General features: G+C 42.9%; 1 protein-coding gene across 2 annotated transcripts in view; it reads right to left on the bottom strand.

The window, feature by feature from the left end:
- The window catches only part of stard13b (StAR related lipid transfer domain containing 13b), a 71,740-nt gene extending 57,899 nt beyond the window's left edge, over positions 1–13,841 (bottom strand). The window contains exons 1-3 of one of the 2 annotated variants that reach the window (XM_084064871.1): positions 13,610–13,841; positions 10,614–11,801; positions 269–412 (exon numbers count right to left, since the gene is read on the bottom strand). In XM_084064871.1, coding sequence (XP_083920997.1) covers positions 269–412; positions 10,614–11,681 — 1,212 coding nt within the window. In that variant the 5' untranslated portion in view covers positions 11,682–11,801; positions 13,610–13,841. Of the gene's footprint in view, positions 1–268; positions 413–10,613; positions 11,802–11,908; positions 11,971–13,609 lie in introns of those variants that run through there. The other variant, XM_084064872.1, reaches the window with a different exon arrangement.
- Positions 13,842–15,243: the final 1,402 nt, after the last annotated feature.

The raw sequence follows: 15,243 nt of genomic DNA, 5'->3' as shown, positions 1-15,243 counted from the left end.
ACGGAGGCACAGTGTTGCACAGTGTTGTTCTTTGATGGCATCTGGGAGAATGCAACACACAAAGGTTCATGCTGTCTTCTCCAGTTCCCTTGCACGCTGAATTGGCATTCAGGCCGATCAGTAGGAGTACTAGTGCAGCGACAAGGACATAATCTCCTGCCGGCTTCCCACGCACAAACGCTGTCGAGTGTCTTCGTTGGAGCATCCAGACAAAATTGAGGCACCTGATGGCCATGATAAAATAAATGATTTGAAAATACCTTCTCACCTGTTTCTTGCGTATGGTGCTGGGAGTATTGCAGGGGGAGGAGCTGGCACTCAGGGCCTCCTCTATATCCAGGTTGAGCTGGTCCAGTTTCCTCATCAGCTGGTTCATAGACTCAGACCATGGAGACTTGACATGGGGAGATCTCTGTGGATAAACAAGGAAGCACTGAGATAACGAAAGACACTGTGATCCCTCTGAAATCAGAGAATTAAATAATTATGTTTCACTTTTGTTAAAGAAAAAGCTAGTGGCATCAGCTCACAGAAGGGCCATTTGTCTTTTCAGGAGGTATATCTGATATCAGGGTCATTTTAATTTGCGAGAGGGATATATCCGCTTTTGTTTTTGCCCCAAAATTATTTGCTTCTAACATTATTTATTTTTGTTTACCTATATATACCATATTTACCTACTTTTCAACCATCACTGGATTGTAATGAACACGCTGCTGAAATAAATAAAAAAAGATATAATAAAGCTCTGAAAAATTCATTGCATTTTTCACTATTACTGGCTGTCCTATCCTCATTACAATGTGTTGCGTCAATGTTAGCTTGAAAGTCTGGTATTTTTGGCGAACAACACAGCTGTGCGATGAAGTATACATTTGGCTTAAAGGTGCAGCTGCTGGAATGGTCATGCTAATAACAGGTCTGTGTAATGTACAGCAGAATAGAAGGATTCTGTCTGGTCCACTGCAACACCTCCTCCCCCTCTAAAAGGGGGGTTCTGTGTTGCCATTGCTATTGTACCCTACCAGGAACGTACCACCTCAGTCCTTTTATTTTGTATTTAACCTTAGTGACTCTTTTAAAATTGTTAACTGGACAAGAGGCATAAATATTATACTACTACTCTTCACTATTCAACACCACTTGCTGACAGGCACCGCCACAGCCTGTAGGAGTTGCAAGTGCAGCTCTCCAGTATACGACCAATTGGTTCCTTTAAAGACACACGACCGTGGTGGATTGGCACCGCACACTGCAACAATTCTGAGATTTAAAACAGTTCAACAGACTTCTGATCTACTTTGTCTCATATAATCTACAGTAATCTCAATATTATAATATCATTACACACTCCGATGGCCTGAGCCAAAAGTCATGTTCATGGACGTCAGAGTGCAGGGGTAACAAACGTTCCTGCCCACCAACGGGGAGACTGGAGTTCAATTCCTCCATGGTGCCTCGGCTTGGCCAGGCGCTCCAAAGAACACAATTTGCCATGTTAGCAGGTGGGAAACTGGCAGAGGAAGATCTGTCAATCATTGCACTAGCGACTCCTACAGGTTGGTAGGGCGCCCATAGGGCTCAGCTAACCTGCTCAAGTCCCACAAACTTATAAATTAGAGAAAGACATCAGCTGGCCTAAATTCAAACAGAAATGACTTGCAATACCCAAAACAGTATCTTGTAAATTGCAGATGAGCCAACAGCCAACCTGCCCCACTGCCGCAGATGGAAATGCTATCCCTTCAGCCAATGCCCAGGGTGAAAGAGCAAATGAAGAGGAGTCCAGGCATGTGTGCCAAGCGGAGTACGATGGAATTCCTTGCCTATAGGTTTCACTACTCCCCAGACACCCAGTACATATAAATAGACCATCCACAAACAGACACGGGCTGTGTCTGAAGACCCAGAGGTTCAAGCTCATAAATCAGCAGGATGCACCTCAGTCACTGTGGCATAAATTAACATTGTTGGTTTGCCATCTGAACAGGGCCTGGCAGAGAAAGAAGAGCATTGTGCTTGTTTGTGTGTGTGTGTGTGTGTGTGTGTGTGTGTGTGTGTGTGTGTGTGTGTGTGTGTGTGTGTGTGTGTGTGTGTTTAATGTTGGGGGGTAGGGCATTAAGTATTTAATTACAATCTACTTTCATTTCACTGCAGCACTAAGGAACAAGAATCTAAATTCCACTATGGATTCACTGTCCAACTCCAGAGTCAGAAAATGGTTCATGTAAAAATCAAGCTGTGACACTGTGTCTTAGGGCTGAGCAATATATTGATATTATACCGATATTGTGATCATATCATATTGTGTGGTGTTTTGGATATCGCAATATCATTATATATGACATACAGGGATTGACATTATAAATATAATATGAATAATATTTAAACCCTCCGGACCAGCAGAACAAACCTTCCACTTGCCCACTTGCGCCAGTAAACGAATGCCTTCAAAATAAATAAATAAATAATTTCACATAATTATTGTCTGTGGTAACAGATGTATTGTGATTTATATTAAATCATCTGGGTAATTACCACTACAACATGGTGTTTTCTGTTTAGTGAACCCGTGGTTGAAAGACAGAGCCGTCTGCTGTCTACACCCGCAGCACAGACAGAGCTGTCTGCTGTCTACACCTGCAGCACAGACAGAGCTGTCTGCTGTCTACACCTGCAGCACAGACAGACAGAGCCGTCTCATCGGTCTGCACCACAGCACAGACAGACAGACAGACAGACAGAGCCGTCTGCTGTCTGGTCTGCACCCACAGCACAGCGCACCCTGCAGGGCAAGCAGTTCACTGCTCACTGCTGTGAGATGTGTTCATGTTCACTGCAGTCTTATATCCTAGTCCTACATGTCAATGTGAGATAGATGCAGGCTTCTAGAAATACTGTGTATCAGAATATCTTCAAACTTAGAATGACATTTTAGAATACATTACTATTGCACCATATTAGTTCATTTTCCTTACGAGGGCAATTCTTGCCTGTTATTTTTCAATTAATAAGGGCCAGTGGTTACATTGGTAGGGCCAGTGACAAATCACCTTAATGTCAACCCCTGAAAGTTTAGTTTTTTCCTGTTTTTTTTATCACTTAAAGGACGACTCCATGCATTTTCAACCTATCTTCATATAATTGGTCTGTGTCTCAGAGGAGGGCTGTGGACAGTTCAGAATCCTGTCTACCAGTGACATCATTGATGGGTAATCCAAGCTAATAGCAACTGCTGGCTTTCTATTTCTGGAAAGTTGCAATGCAATAATAGAAGCCATCGTTCTCGCGTTAATAAAAATCCAAATAAAAAAAGTGAAATCTTCTTGGAAAAATGTACGATGATGTCACTGGTAGACAGGTTTCTGGACTGTCCACAACCCTCCTATGAGACACAGACCGAGTAGAAAAAAAAGGGTACCATTTTATCATGAGTATTAGTGAGGACCAATTATATGAAGATAGGTTGAAAATGGGTGAAGTCGTCCTTTAATGATCAAAAATTTGCAAAAATAGATTGTATTGTGAGCTTGTACACCTGCTATTTTTTTTGTGGGGGGGGATGCTACTGTCACAATTTCAATATCGAGGTATTTGTTAAATTAGATTTAATTTTGTCTGTATCGAGCATTTTCACACTGTGACGAATGTAACTGTATGGTCAAAGGCTGTAACGCCTTATGGTCTGTCACCTGAAATGCCATCTTTGACTATGGTCTTTACAGAGAGCCATGTGTGAAAGCATGGAGGAACCACTCCTTGAAGATGCCAAAAATACCATATTCATGGTATTAGGCTGATTCGAAAGAAATTACTTATATATGTTTATATGTTTATGTTTTTGCTGGTCGATTGAGTTTGTGACAGAGTATGAGAGAGACAGAGAAAGTGTGTGTGTGTGTGTGTGTGTGTGTGTGTGTGTGTGTGTGTGTGTGCGCGTGCGTGCGTGCGTGCGTGTGTACACACAATACATACATGTATGCATGGGCGTTCGTTGTGCGCCTATGTGCACACATATGTCAATTAGAAATTAAATACTGAAGCTCCCATTCAGAGCTTTGCTGCACAGCTACTGGACTCAAAGACATACACAACAAAGCTATTCATTCATTTCCTGGAATTAAATCTGAAAATATTGTCTGGGGCCGAGTGAATCCATTGGAGCAAGTCATTTCTACAACCTCGCATTTAAGTTCACTCTCCCCAAACACAATCATTCTATTGAAGGGTGTCTTCGGCAAAAAAAATGAATGTTCTTAATGTTCTTAACACATATACTGCCAATCCCGAGATATCTCGGGACATTAAATCCACCCGTTACCTGCGTATCCCGAGATATCTCGGGATCGTCTTTTTATGTGGTTTAATAACGAAAAAAAAAAAATTGGTACCATCCTTGATTTTTTTTTTCCCATGATGCTTCCGACCCATCCTATGAGAAAATTTCCGACAACCGTTTCCGGTTCGTTTTTTATCCTGAAAAAAACGTTTTTCCCTGGTTTTGGCTAAAGATCATGGTTTTCACACGGTTTAAAAAACGAATGGTAAGCTCCGGTTGTATTTTCTTTTCTTTGATCGACGAACGGTTATCCTCTTTGTGTTTAAAAACGATCTGATAGCCGATCGGAGGCTAAGCTAATCTAAGATGGCCGGTGGGGATACGTCACAGCCACGTCACAGCCAAACGGATATGACGTTTGCAGCCTCTTTTACCGGCTGATAACACAGAAGAAGAAAAAGGAAAAAAAGTGTAAACATTATGAGGGCTCGTACGTCCGTCGTTGCTGTTTATAAACACCATCCGATCGCGGATTTTAATGGATATAATTTTTTTGTGAACGGTTCAAAAGGCTATAAAACTCAAAACGCTGGCAGTGGGTGAGTACCTTATGAATAAACTCTGGCAGGGAATGTGTGGGTTACCAAAATGTGATTCCTGTCTGGAGGGCTCCAGTAAGCTTCTAGAAAAGTGTAAATCTGTAAATCGATTGATGACAATCAAATACACCGTCTGCATGTGAAGGATATACCAAGTTGAATAATGGAGACTGTTTTAGATTTCTTAAGCGATGGTTGACTTAGTTTGGTTCGAATTATAATAGCAATATACAAAGGTACGGTGTACAATTGACAGCAAACTTCAGCGTGTTATAACACTCAGGAATTTGCTGTGTACATTTCATTCTTCTTTCTTTCGTGTATCATCTGGTCCCACTTGGAAGAGGCCGGCCTCTGAATGTGGTCTGTACAGGGGACAGATGGTGATGATGTGTTCTGCAGTCTGCTCAGACTCGCCACACTCGCATGCGCTGTCTGCCAAGCCCCACTTCTTGATAGTTGACTTGAAGCAAGGCAGGCGGTTCAGCAGAGTCCATAGCCGGTGTGGTAGATCTTCTTCGATGATGCCATCTCCTGGGTCACTGATGTAGCGGTATCCAGGATATTGCGTGATCAGCGTTACCTGGTCCACTGTTGACCTGCCCAGGCAGAAACCAGCCTGTTCCCTTGGAAATTGTGGGTCCACCACTGGCTCAATGCGGCTGTGGCTCATCCTCTCCAAGATCTTAAATGGGACGCAGAGCAGAGATATGGGTCTGTAGGACACGATGGCATCGGCTGTCACTGGATAAGTGGGGGGCGTTGTTTTTCTGCCAGTCAGCCGGTTGATGGTCTGCTACGCCTTGCGGCTGGAGTGGGTGAAGTCGACTGACTAGACGACTTCAGTCCATCTGGCCTTACGGGTGGCATCCAGATTTTGGAGAAGTGCCGTTGCCATTACATCCAAATCTTCCCTGGCGTTAGCCTGCTGGTGGTCACGCAGGTGGCTGAATTCTTCATCCCACCCGGGATATAGCTCTCATTGTAGCCTCGTGGAATGGTCTTCTTTGCTGCCCCTAAGAGGACGTCGCAGTAGGCAGTGTACACAGCGTCCACATCCGGAGAATCTGGGTCTAGGAGAGAGACTGATGTTCTTTCTGTCTCTTCTGTGTATGCCTGCCAGTTGGCCTAACTAAAGTCCCATCTCCTCCTGATAGGCTTGCCCGCTACTGGCTGCACCAGAGAAGGGACCTGGATGATGGATGGTCGGTGACGGGATCGGGGAACCTGTCAAGGATGCGTCTCTCTGGTGTGGGGTCGGCATTGCGGCACAAGGTGAAAGCCAGGTCCGGTTTGGTGTGGGTGTTCCATCGGGCAGAGTGGAAGCTTGGGTGCTCTTTGGGGTCGTACAGGAGAAGAGCATCTGTGTTGGAGGCTCATTCACTCAGCGACTCTCCATCTGCAGATGTGTGGCTGTATCCCCAGTTGAGATCCCCAGTTGAAATCCCCCGGCATAGATGGCGGGTGCCAGCAGGAAAGCCGACGTGGTCACTCGACACTGGAGCCAGGCAAGGAACCATCTGTCTGTCCAGCTGAGGTCAGCCCTCACAAAAGGTTGACAGACCATAGTGTCTACTGAAGCTGCACCCAGTAAGATGGACAGTGGGTCTCCTGAAGAAGGACAGCAGCTACTGTATAAGACTCGGTGAGATGGCGTATGACCTCCAATTTGGCATTGGTAAGGCCCTCGACAATGAGTTAGAACACTGAAAGACCTTGGCGCTAGATGGTCGGGATGTATGCCCGTCCTGGCGTGGACCTGCGTCTTCCAGCTCAATGACTGGTTGGCGACATATGTTTCACAAGTTGGTCTTGCACCATTTCTTGTTACTTGCAGGGGAGGCCGCGTGGAGGCTGTCGTCTTCTCCCCCTGTGTACATGTGTTCTCCGTATTTGCCAGTAAATGTTCACTGAGGCTTAAAGACTGATTTATACTTTGTCGTAGGATAGCGTCACCCGACAAAAATAGCCAATCTACGAACACATAGATTGGCTATTTTTGGTGCGCGACACCAACAGACAGAGTGTGAAATAAGCATCAGTCTTTCAGTATAAAACATGCATTTTAAAGCTGAAAGTGATCCGTTTCCCCCCTCAAAGTTACAAGGAATTAAGGGAATAGACACCAGTCAGTCCATTGACTTCATCGACCACCCAGGGTCAGCTGATGGACCCCAGCACAAGAGGACAAGTGATGTTCCCTGCTCAATCTCCAAGGAATGACTTAAATCGCAGCAACCCCCTCCTCCTGACCTCTCAGGGCGTCTAAGGGCCTGGGAGGTGGCCTGGGGTCACATAGCCTGGGGTCACAGAGAGAGAGAGAGAGAGAGAGAGAGAGAGAGAGAGAGAGAGAGAGAGAGAGAGAGAGAGAGAAGAGCTGCCTTTTGCTGCCGTGCCTCCCAGGCGTGTGCCTGACCAGTTTGTGCATAGAATGGTAGACACAGGATCAATGTGTTTAGAGAGTTGGCACTTTAACCAAAAGCACTCAATATGACATTTTGCATGAGCTGTTCTTATGGCCTCCTAAGAGAAGGGCCAGGGAGAACATGTACAACTCTAGTTTAAGGATAGAACCGGCACACCGAGCTATGGTTTAAACTTCTTTATATTGTTAAATAAAGAAGTCTAAACCATAGTGCAGGTTCTATCCTTAAACTATGTTCTATGTTCTTTAACCTAGCCAGCAGCACCCACTGTGTATAGTTAGCCCACCATGTACAACACTCTCAAGTATTATAGACATAATTTCTCTACTGATTATAATCTATGATCTCATATTGAAATGCAGCCTAGTGACCCTGTCAACACTTAATAGTAAAATATGTTTGCCTGAACTTTTGCAATACAAGTATACTTTACATTATGGCAATACTACCATCATCTAGTATTTAACCCATACACTGAAGAAAATCCTCCTGTATGCTGCTGTCACTATTACCTTTTCTATGTTCCTCTTTTATTCGCTCTATGGAGTGGTACAGCCTACATCAGGGTGAGGTCACAGAAAGGGGACAAAACCAACTTGTCTCTTGCGTATGGTAATAGGAGGCCATAGGTATTAACATGCTATAGGTAGGTATTAACATGGTGCAATCCTTATAGTCTCTGCCAGGCTAGACGGCCGAATGCCAGAACCTATGTTTTCGCTCCTGTCCAGCCGGTGTGTGTCCGTCCGTCTGGCTGTCAGCAGCTAGTCTACGTGAAACCTTGCATGCACACTCCCAGTAGGCCAAGGAAGAACTCTGCAGCACATTTTTCAAATCGGCCTCATGGTGGCACTATAACAGGCCGCTCCACGTTTTGGTCTATAACTCCTACAGTAAAAAAAAAAAAGATTTACCTGAAAGATTTACCTGACAAGATTTTCCACCATTGTGTTTTCTTCAAAAACACACTTTTTAATAATAATATTTAATTATAATTATAATAATTTGGTCTGCACTCCTGTAAGGTATTTTTTTCATTGTATATTTGCATCATATAGTGAAATGTGGGGGGCAGCGCCCAGGGAGCAGTTAGGGGTTAAGATTTTGTCCAAAACTCACACAGATCATTATCTATTCCATTTCAATTTGCCATCACTGACTTCCAAGTTTTGCGTGCCCTGAGTAAGAGTGCCCCACCAGGATAGGCAACCCAGCCTGGCGAGTGGTGCAGTTTTCTAGTTAAGCCCTTAAATTCAGGCCAACACAGAGGCGTGGAACTGATGCCCTATTCTGGCACACATTCAATAAAAATCTGGAACACATTCACACCGTCTCTTGCCATCCGCACAAGGTGCTGGTTTGGAATGAAGGCACTTCTGCACAGAATGAGGCAAATTCCAGAGAAGGCTTGAAACTAAAACCAGACAGTACCCTTGATTCATCTCTTCATTGCTTTCCTTGTTCCAGTTCCAACAATTGTGTGAACCCCCCATGCCATGGCAACCGGGCTGGTATGAGTCAATCCTCTAGATAAATGCATTAATGTTATCTTCCGTGGACAATAAAATGTGAACTGACTATAACTTTATCAGCGCAAATTGGCCACATTGTGAACCACAACACAGTGTCTTTGACATGGAAATGAGGAGTTAAGTGTCTGAGCTCTGGGCTCTGAGCCTTGGCTACGCCACCCACCAAGTGCCACAGATCACCATGGAGGTAACAGAATGTAGCAGTCAGTCATGCGAAAGGGCAATGACTACCTGGCTAATACAATGCATAAATTACACTGCTGACAGCCTATGATACAAAACATGAGCTGAACACAGGCACAACAGCAGGGAAGTTAGAAAAGGCAAAGGCATATACAGTAGGCTATATATATCATTGCTAAAACAAATGATTCAAGTATGAATAGTCACAGATCAGATCACTGTGCAGATGATGCCCTCATATGGCTATTTTGGAGAACTGCATTCTTGTGCCTGCACACAATCAGCCCTTTCTTCAGCACCTTGCACTAAATCCTTATGTACAGCATTTGAATATTTTTGTACATTTCAACATTCCTCATTAATGAAATAGCTCAGGTACATTTGAGTGTAGCAATTTCCCATGCACACATTTTAAGAATTGCTTGCCAATGGTATTCAAACTTTTTGTGCCCCAGGAACACCAATGGGCAAGTCAAAATCTCAAGGCACAACTTTATTCATAGTGAAAACTGCTGATCTACAAGGTCACAACGCATTGCACAGTGATGCGTTGATTGTAGATCTGCTATTTTCGCAATTTAAAAAAAATAAATATATATATATATTTTTGCCTACTGTATACATGCCCGAAATAGGGACGGTGGGTTGAAAGTGGTAATAAATAAATAAATAAATACATAAATAAATGCAATTGGGGTATAGAATGTGCCTCTGTATTGGAAAATAAGTGTACACAAAGTACTGATATAGTAAATTAAATAATTCATAACTTTTTGTATAGTTTGCAACAATATTTTGCGTGTGTCACAAAATCTTGTCTCACGGCACACCAGCATGCCTCCCTAAAATGTGTTTCCTGACTTCCCTGCATTCTTCAAAGCTTTTCCCAAACAACCCATTTAAAACACTGTGTCATACTAACTGTCAGGCCAACAACACTGGATGTCCCCACCTGCCCACTACCCTATTTTACTGTAAGCCGTTATCAGCAGTTTAGAGAAGCATGACAGTTATGTGTTATTTGATATGCTCCCTCTGGCCGTAATGCCCAAAAGAATATATTGGACGTTTGTGACCTTGTTTATGAATGTTAAGTTGAAACTTTAAAAGACTAATAAAAAAGGGAGGACGAGGTCATGAGATGGATATTAACAAGGCCAGGGTAAAGGTTGAGAGAAAAGGACACAGATCAACTTTGACATGTTAAAACAAAGGGGAACTGTAGGTAATGGGGGGATAAATTCTGTGCGACCATGCCCCGAAACGTATGCTGTCAAAACAGTGCTGCTAGCTGAAGGAGTGGAGAGAGAAAGCAGAAGTTGTTTGCATTCCTTCTGGCCCTGTTTTACTAATAAAGGCTATTTGGAGTCAATATTACTCCTAAACGCTTATTATAATTATGGATTATCTATAATATCAACATGAGATCTGGCAAACAATGATTATTCTGTTTATAAAATTGAATTTTTGTACTCAAACCATAAGCATAAGTGAGGTAAAATTATACCTTTACATAAATATATAGATAAATGTTTCATTGATAAGTAAAGAGAAAAATGAACTGTTGATCATTTTAAAATGAAAGTCAGCATACCTCTCTACTGCTGGCCTCTCGTTCTGCTTCATAACCACCATTACTGTCGGTGTGACAGATGTCCATCCACTCTGCTTGAGAACTCATGGCACTTCTCCTCATTTTGTCTTTGCCATTGTTTCTACGTTTGCGACTGACAAGGAATTCCCTGCTTTGAGGCAACTCTGGGAACACGTCATCATCGTCGTCGCCATCATCGTCATCGCAGTCACCACCGTCACCATCGCCATCGTCCTCTAGTGAAGATTCTTCTTCACCATCAGAGCTCTCATTGATGACAATGCCCTGGTTCGCGCTGATGGGACAGGTATAATCCGAGAAGGTGATAGAGCTAGGTTTGTGCTTTACAATGCGCGGTAGATCCCAGGACCTTGGGCCCGAATTAGAGGTCTCACTGGCGGTCACAGGGAGAGACGGTATATGTGAATCATCCACAGTAGGTGTAAGAGGGAGGATAGAGCAATTTTCCTCCTTGAGAGACAACGGCGTAATGATGTGACCATTCATCTTAAGGTGGCCCTTTACTTTATAAGCAGAGTTCAAGTCTTCTGCCAGGCTAAAAGAGTCAACATTCTTGACAACCTCAACAGATATGCCACCAGCAAAATCTTTCTGATACTCTACATCTAGGTGTCCTTCTATGAAAGGGACAGGATCTGGAATTTCACCATAAGAGTCATCTACTGGCTTTGGTGATGGAGGTGCGATGCACTGCTCGTGAGATGAGACCAGCAGATTATGGTTCTGGGCAGGCTCCCAAGGGGCTCGCGCAGGGATAAGTGGCTCATGGCCAGGCTCCTTAGGAAACCTGGGAGCCATAAATTCAGTGACACCGCAAAAATGCTTCTCTTGCTTGGGAATACCCTTATTTGATCCCAATGGCTCAGAGATTTGGGGTTCAGGTAGACTTTCATTCTCTCTGTGCTCTTGTGAGCTGGTAGCGGAGGGGTCCTCTGTCAGAGCAGAACATTCTGAGGAAGAATCTGGTGTTGAGAAGACCACAGCCGACAATCCTGACATTGTCAGCGACTGATGTTCCTCCAAATTCACCATTGGAACAGTTTCCATTTCTTTCCGTATTACACTTTGTCATAGTTCAGAACATAGATCCAAAGGCACTTATGCTTGATGTATTGATTAGCCATTGTAATCCCTGTTTGCTGATGGTCGAATCAAGCAGTATATTACCTGAAATAAAGAGAGACATGAAATACAGTTAATACAAACATTGAAAAAACACCAGATGACCTATACATACTATATAGTTTAGGCGATTATTAAATCAGGCAACATACCGTCTTCTGACTATCTGACTATCTTACTGTCAATATAAGAACAGTTTGATCTAAGCCACTACGCTCCTCTGCCAGTGCAGAGCATATCTGAGAATGTGCTATCTGGCGTGGAGTTTGCTGTGAAACAGAAACATCTGGCTCAGGCTGGGCTGTTCAAGTCTGGATCTGTTTCACGCACGATTGTGGTGACATCACCACAGAGAGGAATCTGACTGCTCTTCCCCAGTGGGTGATTTACTATCCACTCTACCATTCATCAGAGCAGAAGATGTCCCTGTCCTACACTGGTTAACATCCCTCTCACCCCTTAATTAAGTACTTATTTTAAAACACACCTAGGACTGTCCCAGGCATCTGAGACAGATGTACACAGAACAACAAGGAGAACTGTTACTATGCTACACAGGGTTGTCATTTTGGCCAGCTACAAAGAATTTTATTTTTAAATAGTTGAGTAACCAATTCAATAAAAAGGGGGGAATAAATTCTGCACACAACAGAGGAGCTCACAAAGTAGTCGTCTTTATTACATTCCGTATTTCCGTTGCTCAGAATTATCCTTTTTCTGATTAAAAAAAAAGTCTGTCCTGCACCTGCCCTAAATTTTGGGTTAGGGACAATTCACACAATACTCACTTACAAGCCAAGGGCCCTGCTGAATTGGATTTATCTTTATCATTTATTAAAAATATTACCACAGAATATAATTAAAAGTGTATGTATATTAGGCTGCTTGTGAAATGAACAAAACCACACAAGTAAAATCAGTTTATGGAACTTTGAAAATGCAACTTCAATGAGAAAGTTAATTAGTGCAGGCCATACTACAGCCTTGCAACATTATGGCCTCATTCACACACACGCACAGACAGACAGACAGACAGACAGACAGACAGACAGACAGACAGACAGACAGACAGACAGACAGACAGACACACACACACACACACATTCTTGCTGTTAAGACATGACCAGTTAAAGCAACCTCAAAGAGAGGGACAAAATCTAAAGCTGAAAAGACTACATGTGAAACTTTCACACTGATGAAAAATCATGAATATGCATTAGCAGTTACACAGGATTACGCATTACGTCTTTAAGTATATAAAATGCTGTCATAGGCCCCCTACTAAGCCCTCACCCCTTCTAAATCAGATACATGCCTCCCATACACCATCACCATCCAAGAGAGCCCTGATGAAGGTGAATTGAGTGTACAGGAAAGTAGGGTGCCTTCCAAGAAACCTCTCTATAAAAAAGCACTTTGAAAAGAAGGTTCCATTATTCTCAAATGAATGCAGAGTGGATTTCAATTAAGGCAGGAAGTCACAGAGGGGAAATCAGGCCCATGCAAGTGTTGAATCAACCTTTAAGTTTTAATCTTAAGGACATGCAGATGACCTACAGTGTTAATCTTAAGGACACGCAGATGACCTACAGTATATCGCACTCAACACTGATTGGGTAATACCATGCTAACACATTAATATCTATAGATCTATCAACTAAATAAAAAAAAAAGCTTAATTACCTGTCGCCAGTTGCACAAGAGCTCCTCTGTGTTCTTACGGTTATATTGAATATAAGTTAGAAATCTAACTCACTCTTAAGTCAAGATGCTTCATGTAACCAGCCAATGTAACTGAAGTTATTATCAGAATGCTTAAGTCATACTGAAAAAGAAAAAGAACAAAGACTCACCTGCCTTGTGGAAACCAGTCCGTGTTATCCAAACAGTGTCACTGAGATTATGGCAAAAAATAGTGGTAGTGAGGGTGGGAGACTGGTTGGTTTCTGTAGGAGAGACACACAGGGTTGGACAGATCCTGGCAGAGCAACACTTATCTCCCCATAGGCATGTTAATCAGCTATTCCACAGACCACAGCAAAGCAATCTTGTCATCACGACTATCCCACAGTAACCCAAGGGACGTCTAGAGGCTTCAACTAGCAGTGACTAAACCATTCAGATTATGCGTAAGAGCAAGGAGAATGTGTACTTGTGGGGAGATGGAAAAGGGGAGGAGAGAATAGATAGGAGAAAAGCTAAAAGAAGGAGGGAGAGGGGGGGGGGGGGGGGCGGGTGGCAGAGAAAAGTTGGCACAGGAGAAGAACGTGGTAGTGTATATGATATCTCCAGATCTTATAAGAGCTGGGTGTGAAAACCCCGATTTCACCGATTGTATTGTGCAGTTTCATGATTTACTACTGACAAGCTGGAACTCAATACATCATGGGTAGAATTCTGAATGCTGTGCAGTGCAAGGATTGAAGAGGAATGCATATATTTTGGAGATATTAGAGTAACTAATGCTTAACTGACAATAGAAGTAGTTTTCCTATACTTTTGAAAGTTATAATTTCTTGAAAGTCCTAATTTCCAGGTTAGACAATGTGTAAAATGTGTCCTGCTGATATGCAGTGCAGCAGCCACACTATAAATCAAGAAATGACATGACATTCCTGAATTGCTGAAGCAGTTGTTATGACAAAGCACAAACCTCACTTTTGATGTTTCAACAACATCTGACGAAAGCCTAAATAAAGAGATAAGTACTAAGGTTATCCAGGCAATAGACCAAAAAAACCGAATACATTTTACATAAGCTCCCTAAGTGGCAGTATATAGGGGAAAGTATAGGATGGGCAATATTCTCATTGTTTATCACACTTTATTTGTGTAAATAAATTAAATCTGGTTTGTCCTCCAAATATTGTGGCATTATTTCTATGTGGTTGTCAGAAGGAAACCCAGACTCCTTTAACTAAGAAACCAGGTTGACAGCAGATCTTTCATTGCTCTGCATGACATAAAATGTGTGCAGGGTCAAATGCCTGTCATTAAGGGTATTGCAGTAGATGGGAGTGAAAGTGAATGCTGAGAATGAACAGTAAACACACTCATGCATGAGAGGGGCATGTCGGAGTTGTTGCATGCTCATTGGCTGAGGTCTTGTTGTTTACGTTTGGTAGCAGGTTCTCCGATAGTATTGTTGCACAAGGAACACTTTAAGTTCACACTCTGTAAATTGTCCTCGAGTTCACACCACAGAAGGATACGTTCATTCATTTGTTCATCCATCCATTCATAAAGCCTAAACACCCCTCCTCACTGCCATGGAAGCCATTGCTACAAATCAAACACTTGGACTTTGTTTGACCTTTAGCCAGGGGGGGAAATGAACAGGTTAGCCTAAGGGTGGAAATGAACAGGTGTGATGGCCACACCAGCTGACACACAAAGTTGGTAAAACATGGTGGACACTTGTCTTTTTGGTTTATTAATTTAGTTTATATTTATTTTCAGCAAACTACATACTACATGCATAAAGGAC

This window comes from Gymnoscopelus microlampas (genome assembly GCF_963454915.1).
Source record: "Gymnoscopelus microlampas genome assembly, chromosome: 8".
Lineage (NCBI taxonomy): Eukaryota > Metazoa > Chordata > Actinopteri > Myctophiformes > Myctophidae > Gymnoscopelus > Gymnoscopelus microlampas.
Note: the sequence above shows the minus strand (reverse complement) of the source record. Positions and strands in the feature narration are given on the sequence as shown.